We start from the raw sequence: 19,228 nt of genomic DNA, 5'->3' as shown, positions 1-19,228 counted from the left end.
GTCTCCTGGCAGGCGGCGTGCATTCCCGTCATTCTGAGCAACGGCTGGGAGCTTCCCTTCTCCGAGGTCATCGACTGGAGGAAGGCGGCCGTGGTCGGCGACGAGAGGCTGCTGCTGCAGGTGAGAAATCAAATCGAGAGGCTTCTCGATCGTTTTCACGTTGTTTGATGACAAAGGAGCCCGTCGGATTCAAAGGCGCTGAACGTTTTCGCAGACATGGCGCCCATTTATACGCCGCAAAAGCGGAGATCTATCCCTGTGGGATGCATTTGACCCGAGGTATGTGCATCCGAGCTGCAAATATTATGATGAAGTCACCTTGTCTCACGACAAGTCACGAGAAATGATTTATTGACAAGCGCGACTAGCTAGCTACATTAGCTACGCCCACGCCCCGAAAATGCATCTTCCTTTCGGATAGTCCGCTGGCGTGGCTGCTCCAGAGTGCCTTGTTGCGTGTGCACGTGTGCGACATGTAGACACAGTAGTATCTGTTTTTCCATGTTGTATTTGATTGGCAGTTGACAGTAGAGCAGGGCGTGGTTTCAGTGCATTCGGCGTACATGCCTACAGTCTTTGAGAGTGTTTTTTGGGGAGGGGGCAGCGTCATTTATTTACTTGGTGATCTTGCTTTCACGTGGCAAAACAACACCTGAAAATTGAAAATTGCGATTGGAGGGGCGACGAGAAATATCTACACCACACATTCCACCGCATCGACCGAAAACAACTTTGCTTGGATATCGTTTAGAATCAACAAGGTTATTGCGGGAACTTCAATGTCTTAATCCAGCGGCGGTTCTGTGGCTCTGCAAGGTCGACAATTTGCTACCTTGTGTTTTAAAACGACACCCACGGGTGCTGCAAACTGTCTGAATGGCATTCCGAGGGCGGCGCGGTGAAATGTGAGCACCCGCGGGTCCCGGATCCCTCGGGATCGGGAAGAACCAAAATGCTCAAAATCTGGGCTGCATTCACAAGAACTTTTGTTGACTGCGCCATCCCACGGAATCCCAAGACGGCAAACGTGGACGTTTGGGGAATTTTTCATTTATCAGTCCGACCACAGCCGGCCGGGACACTCGCTTGCTTGTGGTTCGACTCGCAGCCCGGAGGTGTCGTCACGGATTAAGACTGATTAGTCTGGAATTGGATTACCTACTGTCGCCTTTAATTAGCACCTCGGGGCGAAGTGTGTTGGTGTTTACAATTCCGGGATGCCGAAACGTAGAAGAAAACAACGGTGTCTGCGATCAAGCATCCTTTTGATTTTGACCGGATTTGACATTCAAAACCAGGCGGGTCGTGCTTTTGGTACCAGGGCCTTCGGGTGGGGATTTACCCCTTGTTTAGGCCATCAGATCAGGCTTTGCTGGCCTTGACCGCTCGCCAACTCTAAACCAATCGGGTTCCTTCCACGTCATCAGCGAACGCCTGGATCCGTCACGCCGAGCGAATCTTGAATCGACCAGTCCGAGCCAGTTTGTCGGTCCTGACCCGACGCGCAGCTAGCCAGCGGGCTAATTGGCCGCCGATTATCAGATCCGTGCGTCTCCGTGCGACTCGTGCCACATCTTGCGGCAGTTTCTGCAGGCCAGCTGCTGCCAATGAAACGCGCGCACGAACGCCTCCCGAGCCGCTCTCGGCTGATTTGCAAGGCGACTCGGAAATAAAGCTGGAAGACGTCTGCTTTGGAACATCTGCCGCCGTCCGGGTTTTCCTTCCCGCCATCTGCTCGCTTGTCGGGAGGGAGGCGGGAGAGTCGTCACGTGACACAGGAGTTTCCGGAAGCCCGGGCGTGTGAAGACTACAGGAGACTGACGAGCGAGCCGCGAACGTGTCCTTCGGACGGGAATTCAGAAAGATAAATGGACCTCATAAGGCTCGGTATACAAGTAGTTGGCACGTCCGCCTCACAGTCTACAGGTTCTCGGTTCAAACCCCGGCTCCAACCTTCCTGTGTGGCGTTTGCGTGTTCTTCTTATTGAAGAATTGTCCGTAGGTGTGAATTTGAGTGGGAATGCTTGTTCCTCTGTATTGGCCCCGCCATGGACCGACGACCGGTCCATGGTGTACCCAGCTTCTCTCACCAAAAGTCAGCTGGGATTGTTGGACCAAACCCAGAACCTTATTGGTTCTCCGGTGATATCTGACGTAGTTGTGTGGCAGGTTGCTTTGCTCTTTAAGACCCCTTGCAACGAACCCTGAGGAGATGAATGGACAAATTTGCATTGTGCTAATATTGCACACTCCCAATATGCGTGCGCACACACATTGATTACAGTTTGGTAGCCCGCTGAGAGATTTGAATGTCATTATGTTCAATTACATCACTACCTGATTGTTTAGTATGTGGAGGGGCAGCTGTGGAGCACACACACAATCAGCACTGTGAGAGTCAATAGAAAGGAAGCTAAAACATTGTTCCATCTTGTTAGCGTGACAGTTAAACATTGCTATTTCTCCACGGGAGGCAGAGAATACTCGCTGGGGTGGCCAACATTTTGGTGATGCCGCTTGAAAAGCAATCGTCGACGGGTGTGTGTGCGTGTGTGTGCGCGTGCGCGTGCGCGTGCGCGTGCGTGCGGGGGGTCCAAATGGAATTTTGCCCGTTCTTCCTTGCCGTATTGTGGCTCTTTTGAAACAAAAACAGTCAAGACGTGCATGTGTGCACAGTAAGAAAGCATCTGTACTTGGTTACTTCTCACCGCCGGTCTTCGTCCGTCCCGCAGGTTCCGTCCATGACTCGCTCGGTAGGCCGTGACAGGATCCTAGTTCTCCGCCAGCAGAGTCAGTTTCTGTGGGACGCCTACTTCTCCTCCGTAGCCAAGATCGTCCTCACCACTCTGGAGGTACTAAGCATTCACCTCTTCACTTCGTCAGGAAACTTGTATTCAACCCACCACGCAGTTTTTTTGTTGTTGTTTTTTCTGCTTTTTCGTGTGACCGCCGGCTCTGCTTCACCTCTCAGATAAACTTTCACAACAAATCTTTGCTGGTTATATAACATAATGAAAAGTATTTTCCAAACGTTCCTATGAAGCACAGAAAGTTTCTTGACTGTCTCTTGAGCACCAAAGTTCAGCATTTTCTGTAACTTTCATTATAATCCTCACCAATTCGGTTTCATATCAGAACACAATTTCTGAGGAAAACATGATGATTATCATCATCGTGTGCTATTATCACAAAGGTGGCCTTTTTAAACATGCTGTATCTTATAAGGTAACGTTTTTGATGAAAAAAGTACTGCGTTATGTTTAAAAAAATAATAGCTTAATGTGTTTTATGAAGCTGTAAGAGATGTTTTTCCTTTTAAAACAACACTTAACGCATGCATACTTACAGGAACGCAGAAGCCGTAAACTGGATCATGACATTAAAAGCTAAGAAATAACGGCTTAAATCTTCCCTGGAAATTGAAGTAGAAGCCGAGGTTTGGATCCACAATAAATTGCCTTCTTCATTCGGATCACAATCTTTTTATTGGTCATTGCCCTTTTTTTTTATTGACAAATTTACACACAGGTTGTGACCCATGTCAGGACTTCCCAAATTTCTATCATTTTTTTTAGTTGCTTGATGTCAGTTTATATGGCTGAGCTTTTCATCTTTCAAACGATAAACATTAAACATTAAAATACGTCACGTTTGCTGTACGACTTTGCAAAACGAGAGCACATGTCCGGAACCACAAAAAAAGTGAAGTTGGTACCTATAATAATGTAAATGACTGTTTTGCAAAAGTTCTCAAACAATAAGTGCAAAAACAGTTTTTAGTTCCTGTCCAACCTTGCAAAATAAACAACATCTTAGTCGGTGTGAGGCTGCCTTGTGTTTGCCGGCGGCCCTCAATTTGTCCTTCCAGAGAGAGAGAGCAAGAAAGGAAGCCAGAAAGAGAAAAAAAGAAAGAGAGAAGCTGGAGTCAAGGTTTTGGTATGCGTGGGCTTTCTCCAGACAAGGAAGCTGGAGGCCACCTCGCTAAACAACAACCACAGGCGAAAGTGACGGCCAAGCGTACCGCAGTTGTTGTTGTTGTTGTTGTTGTTGTCATTTTTCACTTTCTAGTTGTGTTCATTCATTCCTCAGGGACGTACCAGACCATAATAATTAGGATACGGTGCTCAGGAATGATGCGCTAATACGCATTGATTGTTTTGGTGACAATAAGGCCTTCAACGTGCTAGCTCGTGGTTGGCACATCTGCCTCACAGTTCGGATATTTTGGGTTTGCTGTCAAACTGAACAAAGAGAATTAAACGTGTCTTTAAAACAAACACATCACTTTGCCTGCAAATCTAATTTAATGCTATCACATAATGAGAAATGCCATAGGCAGGCTAATGACTAGCATCTATGTGGCGGTGTTATAATGCGTTAGAGAACGGATGTTTGAACACAAACAGTGCAGCAACACATGTAGACAGATTATCACAACACTCACAAGCAAATATTCCTCATCCTCTGTGGGGAAAAAAGACAAATATTTCAATTTACTGAGTCACTGTCGTTGTGAAAGTCTTCGTCATTTGTCTGCATGACTGTATTATACTGACACCCGGTGGCCAAGTTGCATACACCAGAAGGAGCTGGAATGAATCAATTAGGATGCACAAACTGTTGAATTCTTTACATTGTATCTAATCATGTTATTACTGGCTGTGTTACTAAAATGTATGGAATGAAACGTGTGTCACAACAGATAATGAGAATAATACAACATTACGTTTAGCAATAAAGACAAATATGAGTAATGAACTGCAATTACTCAAGGGCTGAAATTATGCCCTATAAAAGGTAGGTATGTTGTTTTTTTGTTGGTGTTTTTTTTTTTTTTTAAAGATTGTTTTTTTCCCCCTATCAATACATGCTTCATATTCACATCACCTCCATAATGATAAATTCAGTGAGGGTGGAAATTGAATTAGATTTTTCTTGCTGTGTCGCTGTCATTATTTGCTCGTCAGTGAGTGAATAGAAGAGTGTGACACTGAATGGATCCACAGTAATAGATAGAAACACACAATTGTTATGCTTTCAAAAGATTCTTTCCTAGCTTTGCACAACAGACAAGTTTACAAAAACATGTAAATATATAAATGATTATTTCCAAAAGTCATTTTTAATGTACGGAGCGTGATGATGGCGCTTACAAAACGTTAAAAAATACATATGTTGTTATTTTGTGGTCCCAGCCTAGCAATGTCAGGTTCTTGGAGTCCCCCAAAGAGTCGGCTGACATCACACCACAAACGTGGCTGACCTTCGCAAACATGGCCGACGGACACGGCGGGATAAGCAGCTAATGGATTGTGCATGTTAGGAGTGCCCCCCCCCCAGCCCCCCCCCCCTCCCCTCCACTCCGCCCCCACCCCCACGAGTGTAGGGTTTCAATTATCTCCCGTCGGTCTTGAACTTCGTGACACACACTTCCTGTTCTCTTTGGAAATATTAGCGACTGTGTGTGTTTGTTGTACCTGCAGCAAATATGTACATTATTGCAATGGATTTCCTTTCTGGAGATCAATAAGAGATATCTTTTCTTATCTAACTACTGTAGCATTGTAATAACATAATAATAACCCTATTAACAGCAATAGTTGTGCAGTTTGATAAGTATCTTCAGTTAAGTGTTCAGGTATAACTCCGCTTATGACTCCAATTTAATCAAAAATATCCGTTCTTATCTAACTACTGAAGCATTGTAATAACAATGTAATAACATTCTAATAACACGAATAACAGGAATAGTTGTGTAGTTTGATATAAGTGTTACGTGTTCAGAGATACTCCGCCGACGACTCCCTTTCTCCGACACCACAATAGTATGTTTTTTACAATGACACTGATTTTCTTGTGGGTGTTTTTTTTTTCCCGCCATCCAGATAATCCGGGACCGCGTGGACTCCGTAGCGTCCCGAAACCGTCTGATGTGGAACTCCCTGCCTGGTGGTCTCTATGCACTCCCTCAGTACTCCACTGACCCCGCACGCTTTCCCTTTTATTATGCCATGCTGGGTGAGTAGCATAAAAGTGAAAGTGGTGTCTGTGTTTTTTTTGTTTGTTTGTTTGTTTTGTTGTTGTTTTAACTGTTGGACAATACTTGGAATGACTACTTGGAATTGACATAATGTCTAGGGGACACTACTAGGTTTTGGTGGATCATGTTTGGAACCCTTAAAATACATACATTAACAACAGGATACACAAGCATGCCAACATTGGTGACGTTTTGGGGATGTTGAGGCCCCCAAAAAGGCAATAGTGGTGGTCTGGTTCTCATCTAGAGGAGGTAACAAAATGCTTGCTTTTACTCATTAAAGTTGGCACAGACAAGCAAGACCACGCCTAATTCTGTGACTCCCCCAACCCACCTCGTGTCGCAAAGCAAAGCAAAGGGCAGACCAGGCGCTTCCATAAATATATCGGAGCCCACCTGAGGTCCGCTCGGTGTCGGAGAGATGGATAGAGCAGCACTAAAGAGCACTCCAGCTCCACTTATCCGTGAGGATGCGAGTATTCCCAAACAGGCGAGCCAACACCTGGCACGCCATGTGCCCACGAGTCGCTACGCTGGCTCTCTTGCGCCTCCTCCAGACTCAATTTGACACACCACAGAGAGGTGTTGTTAACAAACCTGCCTCATATGAATGGGGAAAAAATCGCCGCGTAAATAATAAATGAAGGCATCAAAGTCGTCAAAAATCAAGCCGTTCTCTCTGCTTTCAAATGCTGTGGGCGTGTTTGTTGAATGCGCTGAAACCACGCCCCCCTCAACTGTCAGTCCAATAACACAAATCTTTAATATGTTTACACATAACTACATATTTGAGCCGCGAAAATATATCTGCTTAAAGCCACCGGTGGATGGAATCTTTCCCGCCTGGTCATCATGGGGCATTTCTATCCCGCGACAACGAGGCGCTCTAAACCTGCCACACCAGCCCGAAGCCCTGATTCACACTGTCAAGTCAGACTTTCTTATTTATTTTTCCATCCTTGCTCTTTTGTCTTTCTATGAGTGGCGTCCGAGCACTCACAGCGGACAACAAGGCACTCTAAACCAGTTTAACACTGTATCTCCTCTTCCTTTGCGCAGGTTTTCATCAATTGTCATCTAACATGTCTAATGTATTTAAAAACAAATCTACAGCATCTTTAATTAAAAAGACAACAAAAACAAAGAAATGTGAGCCACAATGGCTGATGCACTTTTCAGCCATTTAGCAAACTTGGGCACACAATAAAATGCATTACACAATGAGTAGGAGCTGCTGTCGCCCACTGTTTACATTGGGACACTCCCGCAGACTCGCCAACATCACACGCCACCCTACCGGGCTCCGCCTCTTAAAGGCACATACTGTATTGAAAACAGAGGCTGCGATGGTACAGTATTTTCTCTACATTTACACACTGTGCATACAGTACTTGAAACTTTGACTTAGGAGTTGCACATACAGTATGTGACTAAACTTCCACCTTTAGATTTTACTAATGTGCGCAAAAGAAAAAAAATAATGAAAGTTTTGGTTGCGCGCCAAAGGTGACGCTTTTTGGTTATCGGAGCAAACTGGCTGCGCTAACGGAGGGCATCCAAACCCGACCAGTGCAGTGGAGGATTTAACAAGTGTGCTCATGTGAGCAGGAAGAGTGTGTGTGTGTGTGTGTGTGTGTGTGCGTGTGCGTGTGCGTGCGTGGGCGTGCGTGTGCGTGTGCGTGTGCGTGTGCGTGCGTGCATGTGTGCGTGTGCTGTCAGAAAGACAGATGGCGGCTTCAAAACACACACACGCATACACATACTTTGTCCACTTAACCGTGACGGAGGTTCAGAGGGAGTTTGAGTGTATGTGCTCAATTCCGGGTCAGGTGACCTTTAACCCGGGGGTAGGCATTAATCCGAACCACTGAGCATTTACTGATATCATACCATTTGTTTTGCAGTTTTTCCCTAAGAATATATTTGCATCATTACAATTATGTATTGTGTAATGTATTATTGATCATCAAATACGTAACAATTTCAGTCCAAATAATAAATGCATTTAATACTTGAATATTGGTTAATTTCTGTATTGTGACTAATCCAATAAAGGAAACAGTTTTACATCTACATTTAACATTTGTATTCAATTTATTAAAAAAATATCGGTACATTTATTTGTTGTCAATAATTAAATAGGAAATCCATTTTATATACAGGGGTGCCTTGAGATTACGATATGAATTTGTTCTGTGACCATGCTCTGAGCTCAAAACTGTTGCTTGAAGGGTTGCAACACCAATTCGTTAGCCCATCTATGGTGTTTTGCATTGTTTGTTAGCATTAAGCTCCACGTACTTGATATTGTAGCTGCTTTAAATATGCAATGTGGAATCGTCTTTGTTTTATGTTTAGTTTGAAAGTAAACTTAAAGTGAGCGTTGCATGAAGCAGCTTTGAATGTAATCAATTCAGTTGGTTAATTTATTGGAAATAGAGCAGTCAAATAAAAATTGCAAAATAAAGCGTTTGACGTGTGCATTTGAAATGCTGCATTTATGATGTGAAATGGTTCGTTCATAATCCGTTTTTAAAAATACGTTTGATGATCAAAGTCAACTATTTCACATGCACACTTGTTTTCTGACTTGTGTCTGTCTTACCTCATCTATGAATGACGTGGCGTGTCTTTCTTTTCCTTTTGAACAATCCAACGCGTTCAGGTAAGAGCCCGCCGCAGCGGTTCACCGGCGTGATCCATACGGTGAGTCCGCTGCAGTCGCAGCCGTCTCCTGTGCTCAAGCTCATCATCGCTGTGGCCAAGTCCAAGTTCTGTGCGCAGGTGGGCGGCCGGCGGCTCCATACAGTGTGGATGGTGTACAACATGGACGTCTGTAGCCAATGTACTACTGTATCGGTGGACGCAATGCAGTCCGTGTCAACACAGATTTGATGCTTCGTTACATTTGACGACATGGTTTGTCATTTTGGATACTGTAGATTGTGGTTTTATGGAACAGCGACAAGCCTTTACCTGCCAGGAACAAGTGGCCCTCCACCAGTGTGCCTCTCACCGTCATCCAAGGACAGAGCAAGGTGACGCCACTCTTCAGAATCACAATTAGAATCCTCAATCAGAATCATTCTTCTCAAATCTTTTTGGGGTTCAGAGGAGACATTTTTCCAAGGTCCCCCTCGTAATCCTAATGTCAATTAAACATGACTGCCATGTTTAGCCCGAAATGTATGAAAGTGATCAGAAAGCTGCCTATTTTCCAGGGGAAAGAAAGAAAGCTAATGTTGTGATAATACATTCGTATTTTATTGAGGAAAAAAAAAAAGTCGGAATCTTAAGAGACTAAAGTCGAATTTTTAAGGTTAAGATAATTTGGGTTGTGAATGCCCAAAATGTCCTTAAGTAAATGGAGTACGGTATATGGAATATGTTATGCGTTACCGCTTATTTAAGTTGATTCTCATTGGAAGCCGCGGCAGGGTGGCAGCTCGTCACATATTGCCGGCGGATTCCGTATTGAGCGTCTCGTCTGTTTTCCGTCCAACCTGAGTAAGCACAACATGACCCTCGCCGCGGGTACGAACGCTAAATCATACCGAGTCAGGTTGAACATGCCGAGCAAGCGTTTTGGCCCGGCACATCAATATTTTCAGCCGAGGCGGTGAGGGGGGGGGGGCCGCGCTGGCGGACATATTTCAGCGTCATCAATCACAGCTCAACACGGCACGTCTCCGTCCACGAGCTCGACTTTTACGTACGGCTCCTCGGCCGTGTCGGAGAAAAGGATGTGCACGAGGGGCACGAAAGGTGAAAAAGTCAAGTCGTTGAAAGATTAATGTCAAATGTTCAAAACGAAAGCAAAATGTACAAATAATTCCCTCGAAGAAAGGCAATGAATCTCTTCCAGCCCCCCAATTATTTTAATGTGATTTTTAATGTGGAAAAAAATATATAAAAACATACATTCATGAAATAAATAAATAGAATTAAACCGTTTTGGTCACACTGCATCAAGTGAATGGCCATTCTGCTGTTATTTCTGGTGGGCCTGCCTTGGCCACCTGGGGGCAGTATAAAACAGACAAACGGGTATACTGTTCATTGAGAGATCTCCTCCCAGCTCATCGGTGCGGCACTAATATGAGTCGTTCTTTGCACAGGATAAAGAATATATTGCTGAGTACTCTTTCTTGTCTTTCTATGTTTGTGTTCAGTCCATTGCTCAAAGTGTTACAGGACCACAACATAGATGCTAATGAGCATTAGCATTAAGCGAGCGGACTGAAAGGCTAACGTATGTGGTCGTCTTAAGTACACTATGTGTGATTTCATAGCACTACTGTACATGCTTTTTAATACCCAACGACCAAGTATGAATAATGACGTTATTCATATATTCCACTTTTTCATACGTTTTCATTTGTCAATGTATTAGCGTGACCTCTCAGTGTGATGCATTTATGAGAGTTTAATCGTACAATGTCAGTGCTTGCCATTGGCACTGGACTGCCTTTCGATGTGTGAGTAGAGATAATTGTAGATATATACCGGTAGATTTATAATGAGGCTGCGGATAACTGTGTGTGATCTTGAATTTAATGGCGACTACGCGGCGTGGCGTTCAGGAAAAGACTCCCCGGGGAGTCGCAGCGGTCGGCGCGCGTGAGTAAATGGCCGCGAGTGGGGCAAAGGGAAGGTTCGAGACCATTGAACCGCCCCAGATCATCGCTGGGATCTAATCTTGGACCAGAGGCGGGGAGGCATTGACACCGGCCTACGGTGGGGGGGAGGGGAAAGGTGAGCCTATGGACTGAATTCTGCTGCGTTCTGCCGATTGATTCAAAATGCAAGCGCCACAGGGCTAACATTAAATAGATGACAGAATGCTATGAAGTCAGTCAGTTACATGATACGTCAACTGAATCGGGACCTTTATTCCACGCAAGACGTTTGGGTCAAGCTCTGACCATGCGCAGCTGACTAATTTATTTGATCATCAAATTTCACCGCCATGCTCCGTGATCACCAAATGACCAAAACTCAAATCCTTCTTAAATTGTGTGTTGCTCATCCTTCTAGTTATAGAGTGGTGCCTTGAGATACGAGTTTAATTTGTTCCATGACCATAACATAAGTTTGAAAAAGGAATTAAACAGGTTGTGCTTCATGATGAATTCATCGTGGTTCTGTCTGGTGTGGTTCTGTCTTTGGCCACCGGGTGGCAGTACAATGCATTCATGCGGCCAAAGGAAGAGTTTCACTCCACTCCCCTAAGTGACTCTGTAATTTGGCGAGTTGCTTGTCTTTTCACGCATGACGTCTTGAGAATTTGGGACAACGGTTCTTTATTTTATCTATTCAATACCTGGCCCTAAATAATCTAAAAATAAACAAAAACAGTGAACACAATAGTAGTGTATTTCCGTGCGGTTGTAATGGTTCCGTCCAATAATGCAAAGGCAGCCAATCACGGGACAGTTAGAGAAAGGGCAAAGTACACGAATCACAATGTTAAAATATACATAAATATGAAATATAACGTGTATCATTACCGAAATATTAGCTTATGCTCCACGTAAATCCTTGCCCCAACCTCTAATCCTGGCGTGGATACTTTTACCGTTGAAGTCTCAACGCCGTGCAGCTGCGGGTCTTTTGCAAACACTTAAATAATTCACACTTTAATTATAAGTCAATAAGATCATCAGCAGGCCTCTTTAGGCTAATGGATCCTGGCCCTGCGCGCTTTGCTCGGTCAAAACTGATGGCGGCCCGCGTCAAGAAAGAAAAGAACAACAACAGAAACTATGAAGCGGGCCGTGTGATCGATGGACGTGCCGCAGTGGAATAAGCACATTTTGCTCCACTTGTTTACTCGGCCGGAAGGTTTTTTTCAACAAACAAAAATGTAATGAAACCCCTGGAAAACAACAACGACACTCTTTTCTGTTCCGTTACAGATGATGAGTAGTCGTTTTTACCCGCACGACGTCATTGTCACCGACGCCATCCTCAGTCTGGACGAAGACTCGGTTCTCTCCACCAATGAGGTGAGTCGCAAATGTTTTGCACACGTTCCATATCTTGTGAAAAACAATACAAGCGGAGCATCACTCACATCCGGCACATTCTAAAATCGTACATGCGCAAGGTCTTCAAAGGGAGGTTACTAATACAGAAAAAGCAGGTAGTGCACATGCGTGATGTTTCTTTACAAAGTGACATCGCCACCTACTGGCTTGGCATGCATATTACAGTGTTGAACAGACACGTGTCAAGTTTCTTAGTTCGCAAATGTTTCTTATTTCAGGTATATTTCATATTTGAGTATATTTCAAGGTAATTTCAAATCACTGTTTCGTCATGTTTTCATTATGGTACAAATGTTTAACCTTTGGGTGGATGTGGAGGGGGGAGCCTCCAAAGGGCCTTTCAAAATAGGTGGCTTGGAAGAGGAATGAGGCGGAAGTGCGGCAGGTTGGATGAAGAAAGTGCAAAAGGAACAAAGAGCCGCGACCTCAAACATTCATAATGTTGATTTAACGCCACTTCATCAGCCGCCGCACTTCTTTAAATCAACCAGGCGGTCAACAAGAGGTGTCGTCCTCTTCATTCAAATGAAATGCAACCATTGGATTCAAATGTGCAATGAATATTGTTTTTTATTATATTATATTATATATAATAATAATAATTGTATTTTATTATCATTTATAACAATTATTATATACTTCTAAATGATTTCTATTCAATGATTATATGCATAGCACCTATTTTGTCATTATTTCTTAACCAATATCAGTTCATTAATTGGGTTGAAATGTAAATTCGTATCTTCTTTTTAATATTATTGTTTTAAATAAATGTTGTACATACAAACTTTGCGGTCAAAAACATCCCAAGATATATATATATATATTATTATTTTTTTTATTTTTTTCAGATTTGTGTTTGATTGAGCTGCAACCCGTGGACAAATGTTCACAAAGCCATCGCTAAAGTATTTAGCATTTTAGCTTCATGAAATAAAACCTTTGCGGCATCAAATTAAAATCTTCTTCCAAATCTTTGGCACTCGGAGAGTCATTAGGAGTCCCTCCCAGGCTCAGAAGCGAGTAAACCACGCCATCCATAATGGAACGTAAACCCGGCCCGGCCCGGCCCGGCTCGGCCCGAGAGATGCGACATATCTTTAAACTGGCGGGTAGTTTTTATTGATCGGAGCAAGTCAATGCTCACCTTTTCCACGCTAACGGCGTGACAATTACACTTTGCGGCGTGGCTAAACAATCCCCACTCGCCGGCTAAACTTGAATGCGCCGCCGGCTTGTTTCATGGAGGAGGAGGATGAAGGACGTGGAGAGAATCTCGGTTGCGCTCGATAAGCCGTCGCCCTAATTGGCCTTTTAAGGCGGCCGCGCGAGGGGATTTGGGCGAAAAGGAGATGAAATGCGTCGAACGGAATGGAATCACGCGCGACCGGCCCACTTCATCATCAAGCTGATTTGAATAATAACACTTTGAGATTCTCAAACGCAGCTTTCTCCTAATGACTTTGGCTCGCCGCATTACATGTATGACGGAGAGAGGGATCACGTGACATTTTCAAATATGGGTCTTGTATGGAAAGTAAGCGTTTGGATTTTTTTTGTAATTGCCAATTCATATCCATTACGTATCCGCAGTCTCTATTAGCCAAAATCTTTCGAGTGCAATCAGGGTCAAAATTCTCAAATCGTCTTCCTCCATTGAGATGAATGGAAATGCCATTTATCCGTTCCAGCCTCCCAAAATAAGACAACAAAAGTGTTTGTAATGAGAAAAATTACACGCCATCTTGTTGTCTTTAGGCAATGTTTGGGTGGGCCTCAATTACCTTCAGGGAACACTATGCAGTGGACCCCCAGGTATTTGCGGTGACAGGGACCGGGCTGGACCGCGAATAGCAGAAATCCACAGATAATTGATGTGCATTATAATTTCATTGGGGGGGAGTTTTTTTTTCTTAAGCCCAAAAAATCTTGACAAAGCCGAGATAAACCGCCTATAAGTTCTTTCAAAGAAAGAAAAACTAAAATTAAAAAGGAAAAAACAAAAGAAAATCTGCAAATAGGTGAATCCTCGGTTGCTGAACTGCAAGTACGCAGGGCTCCACTGTATGTAGAACAGAGTGTTTTCATGGAAAACTACTTCTTCACGTGACCCCCAAATTTCCAACTGCGGCTTATGTATTCTGAAATAATGATGATCTCGTCTCGGTTTACTTCCAAATGTACTCGCTCAGTGTGAAATCTGTTGAACCCTGCAATTTTTCTGTTGTATAAATGGTAACACGTGGCGAAACAGGCTAATTTGTACCTTCTGCCATCTAGCGGAAGTCACTATATGTTGCTGGCATTGATAGATGAACAAAGATGCATTATTAGTCGTAAGCAAATGAGAATCTTGGTACCAATTAAGTAATATCGGATCATTTATATCGGCACAGCTCACTTCACAGTGGTTGGGAATCGGCGTGTTAGTGCCTCACACGCGCACACACACTTTCCTGAGTGTGCAGCTTCGGTGCTTCCGCCGCGTCACGCCTGCCACTAATGGAGACAGACAGACGAGGAGTGGCATGCGCGCACCTCCATCGGGAAGCCGCACATGCCAAGTGACATTATTAGAAAGGCTTTCATCTGTGGTGGCGACATGATTAAAACTGCAGCACCTTATCAATTATTTCGCAGCGCGCACGCGACTCAATCAACACCGTGGCAGCCGCAACCTCTTCCATTGTCCGCTTGTTGCACGGATGACAGGAGATGATTGGCTTTTTTTTTTTTTTTTTTTTTTTAGCCTTTCACACTTGCGGTCTATAGTGGGGTGCAGTGAACCCTTGTTTTTCTCAGGGGGCGCAAAATCGAGAATATTGAGAGACCATGTCTTTTTATTTAATTTTTTTTACAGTTCAATTTATGAAAACACCGAAAGTATTCCTTACCACCTGTTCTCGCGTTCCCTTGCACAGTTCTCCAGATATTAGCTTTAAGCTTTTTTTCGTCACTCCCTGTTGATGTTTACTGTGTAACTGACACATTTAAACCAAACCATATAATTTGGTCAAACGAAAGTCCACTCAATGAACGCTAACATCTAATGTAAACTGCCATAGACGGGTTCACGGAAATTAGACCCACATTATTTCGTAATCAGCAGCAGAACATGGGTTGGTCTTACCAAAAACACTGGTTTCTCACCAAAAGGCGGAGAAAACAAGCTTTTTGGGAAAAGAATCACGTTGCGCAGAACCGTGACTTTGCCACTAATGTGTTACCTCAAACAACAACAACAACAACAACAACAAACAAACAAGACTGAGAAAGGTGTTTGGATGGCAAAATATGAATGAACTTGCTGATATACAAGTGTGAAACACGCCGTGAGCAAAGGTGACTCACCGAAAGGCTCGCATTTGTTACATGGCATTCGCCGTACATCTTTCTCATGATTGCGCACAACACACACGTTCTATTAGCTACCGCGCCCCATACTGTGTTGATACTAAATATATCCATGTGTGTTCGCGTGTCAGGTGCCTCAACTTGTCTGACTTCCAACATGTTGGCATTTCTCCCCTTGGTAATCGACCTAACAAGCTGAGATTCACCCCCTAATCATGATCGTGATTGTTATCACGAACCTGAATTCCACAGACAAGCTGATTGACGGCATCTTCCATCGCTACCCGTTGACAAGCATACTTGACGGATATATTCGTTGCGGCAGGAAGCGGTCGGATTCCGAGTTGACACGTGAGCTGGCGCGCGTGAAAGGGACTGAACCAGTTTCAAACCTGAGAGTCGCTGCCTGAGCAGTGATGTCACTCGGCGAGTTGTGTCTGAAAGGCGTAGGTGTATAAATGCCATCTCTACCTTTACGCCTTGATGCGCAAATTATCCAGGAAAATAGTATGAAAGCGGCTATTGATTCCCTGTTCTCGGCTTCCCATTTGCCCAATGAGTGTAGGGTCCGCGTATTAGTGTATGCCCCACCCTCCCAAAAGTATCACCAAAGTCCACGTTTGTGTTTCCAGTGCCGCTAATTGGCATACGAGCGAGACTCTGTGATGGCTTCATGTGTGGAAAGGTCGTGTTTGCTCTCCAGGTGGATTTCGCCTTCATCGTGTGGCAAGGTTTTCCGGAGCGCATCGTGGGTTATCCCGCCCGGAGTCACTATTGGGACAGCTCGCGGTCCTGCTGGGGCTACACCTCCAAATGGACCAACGACTACTCCATGGTGCTGACCGGGGCCGCGTTCTACCACAGGTACACGAGGCTGGATTCACAAGACGCGGTGTGCATCGGTGCTTCACGACCTTGATTGCCACCTTTTATAAAACGACAAAAATCGAGACTGACAAAGGGGTTTTGATGGGAAAGTCATTTATTTACAGATGCACGACTACGGAACGCTTCGTGAGCGATGCTAACTCAGCGAATGGCTCGAGTTGAACGTCAGTGGCTTTTTTTAAATGGCCTTCATCGTTCACTCCATGAACTGCGTCGTCTTTTCTCACTATCACGACGCACATTTTCGACTACCTAGCGCGTCATACTGCGTACAGCGCTCTGTTTATACCATACATCTCCATACTCTGTTGGAGTGAGCCAACGTGTTGGCACTCCTCGCCCTCATAATCGACGCGACAAGCCGAGATCCACCACCTGATCTTTATTTTCTCCTCAAAAGCTGCGCTGATCTCAAATTCAAAGCGACGCAATGCCGCCATCTAGTGGGATCTGTTAGTCATTACGGTGCTTTACAAACCTCTAATTTCACAGACAAGCTGGGCGAGACCCTCTCCCGCGCCTAACCCCTTGAAAAATAATACTTGACGAAGACATAGATTTCATTGTTCTGCCTGTCACGATACATCGGGGCATAGACCAACAAGGATACATTAGTTGTATTCAACGTTTAAGAAATTCGGACCCGCTACAGGAAATCGGATGATATGCTGCTGGACGACAAGTCATAATGAAAAGAAAATGTATCATAATGTCAGATAAAAGTAAAGCTTTAAACTCAGTTTAACAGTCAGTGAATTTTTGGAACAAATACAACTTCTCCTAATATCGCATCTTTCATTCTGGAAATGACACCATCATTCTCTAAATAATACGCGTTTTGTTGTTGACTTACTTCCTGTCATACGGTAATACGCCTTATGACCTAAAAAGAAATGTAGGCACGCCATTCCCCATATAATGATATGCCACTTTAATCATTTTATTCCAAATGATTGCGCGGACGGCCAAGCTACGGCTTGTGACTCCGTTTGAGTGTCCTCGGCGGAGCTAACGGTCTGTGTTGGCGCCCCCTTCAGGTACTACCACTACCTGTTCAGCAGCTACGTGCCCAGCGGCCTGCTGAGCGTGGTGGACCGCATGGCCAACTGCGAGGACATCCTGATGAACTTCCTGGTTTCTGCCGTCACCAGGCAGGCGCCCGTCAAGGTCACGCAGAAGAAGCAGTACAAGGAGACCATGATGAGCCAAGTAAGACAAATTCAGACCCGCAAAAGAGTCTTAGGAAACCATACCTGAAACACAAACGGGAAGTCTGCCATTTTGCTTTGAGGCAGCCGTTTTAGGATCATCCCGTACATGTTTGCCACTTCCGGGGGTTCATTCATCACGTGTCGCGCCTTGAATTATTTTATTATTATTATTACGAGCTCAAGGGTTGATAAAACGAGCAGCATGAAAATAATACAAAAGGAAATAACCTCAAGTGTTTCCTGTCTTCGTGTTTGATGAGTGCACTCGTCGTCGTGATGAGAGCTGTGTGGAAATCCGTCGCCGTCATTCATCTTTTCACGCACACAAAATTACGAAACATAATTTTCCAATACAATTTCTTTTAAACACCGAGCAGTCCCCCAACATGTGCGCAAAAATGACCGACATTATTCTCGAGGCTCCTATAAAATATCTTTTGACATCACTGACGGGGGAATTACGGCAACATTTTACAACGTGTGCCCAGTGGGGAGTAAGAACATTGACAATGTCGTTATGATGTCATCAGGTTTATCGCCCATTTCAATCAATATTTCCTCCTCTAACAGAAGCAATATGTATACTATATATACTTTTGTACTATGTTTTTAATAATTGCCAAACCCCCTTTGTGCGTACATTCGCGGTCACACTGCGATTGAGGTGTCGACCGCAGTCAGCGGATGACAACCCGGCAGAATGGATGCCCAGAAATAAAATGAGCACGACCACCAGACGTACAGGCAGAAGCGGATCGATACTTCAAGTAGAACTAGAACCAGAACTAAAATCACAAGTCGAGCCAGACTTGAACGAGCGCTGTCACTTGAAGTAGAAGCAGAACAGGACAGACCTTGAAAGTAGATCTACAACTAGAACTAACCTCGAAGTAGATGCGTTCAGGATTGTTTGCCCCTGGCGAAAGCCTCTTCTTCCGCACCTCACTTCTCACGCCGCCTCGTTGCGTCCACCCCGAAGGGCTCCAAGGCGTCCCGCTGGGCCGACCCGGACCACTTTGCCGAGCGTCAGACGTGCGTCAACGCCTTCGCTCGCTGGCTGGGCTTCATGCCTCTGCTGCACTCGCAGATGAGACTGGACCCGCTGCTCTTCCGGGACCAGGTGTCCATGCTGCGCAAGAAGTACCGCGACATCGAGAGGCTGTGAACGCACCGCCACCGTGAGCGCCCCCTTCCCCCGCCGTGGACCTTTCGACGCGTAACGGATGCAGAAGGTACGCTCACGCTCGCCAAAGAATGCACGACAGGGACGTGGGCTGCATGAACAAAACCTTTCCTCTCCGCATCGTCCAAAAAGAGCAAAGAAAAGCGGAATCGTATGCACTAAGTGATGGACAGTGTCGCTATTGTACATTTGCAGCTGCAAATAAAATCAACGTATGCTAAAAAGGTGTCACCCGGGCTCCAAATGTCACTTTTTGCTTCCTCGCTTCATGTCTCCAAATAGAAATCACCGGCCCCTTCGTTCGGTAAAACTATAAGAGCTGTGTCAAATATTCTACAAAGTGCAAAGGTAAAATAATGCTCACAAATGTAGAATACGGCTTTTGATGAACACTGCCGCGAGGTTTTGGGGAAAAGGTACACCTGTAAGAACAGTATTACAGTATTATCTCTTATCAATTTTTGGATGCATCTCGTGTGTGTGCGTGTGTGCGCGCGCAGGT

General features: G+C 44.7%; 1 protein-coding gene across 1 annotated transcript in view; it reads left to right on the top strand.

Moving 5' to 3' along the window:
* Window positions 1–18,932, top strand: part of LOC133416989 (exostosin-1) — a 67,695-nt gene extending 48,763 nt beyond the window's left edge. Inside the window, exons 6-14 of the mRNA XM_061704402.1 lie at window positions 13–120; window positions 2,733–2,852; window positions 5,886–6,018; window positions 8,706–8,824; window positions 8,983–9,078; window positions 11,959–12,048; window positions 16,148–16,308; window positions 17,370–17,541; window positions 18,523–18,932. Of these exons, the coding sequence (XP_061560386.1) occupies window positions 13–120; window positions 2,733–2,852; window positions 5,886–6,018; window positions 8,706–8,824; window positions 8,983–9,078; window positions 11,959–12,048; window positions 16,148–16,308; window positions 17,370–17,541; window positions 18,523–18,708 (1,185 nt within the window). The 3' untranslated portion in view covers window positions 18,709–18,932. The remainder of the gene's footprint in view (window positions 1–12; window positions 121–2,732; window positions 2,853–5,885; window positions 6,019–8,705; window positions 8,825–8,982; window positions 9,079–11,958; window positions 12,049–16,147; window positions 16,309–17,369; window positions 17,542–18,522) is intronic.
* The last annotated feature ends 296 nt before the right edge of the window (window positions 18,933–19,228 follow it).

The sequence above is a fragment of the Phycodurus eques genome, chromosome 18 (genome assembly GCF_024500275.1).
Source record: "Phycodurus eques isolate BA_2022a chromosome 18, UOR_Pequ_1.1, whole genome shotgun sequence".
Taxonomy (NCBI): domain Eukaryota; kingdom Metazoa; phylum Chordata; class Actinopteri; order Syngnathiformes; family Syngnathidae; genus Phycodurus; species Phycodurus eques.
The sequence above is the reverse complement of the archived record's forward strand: the minus strand, read 5'-3'. Positions and strand labels throughout refer to the sequence as shown.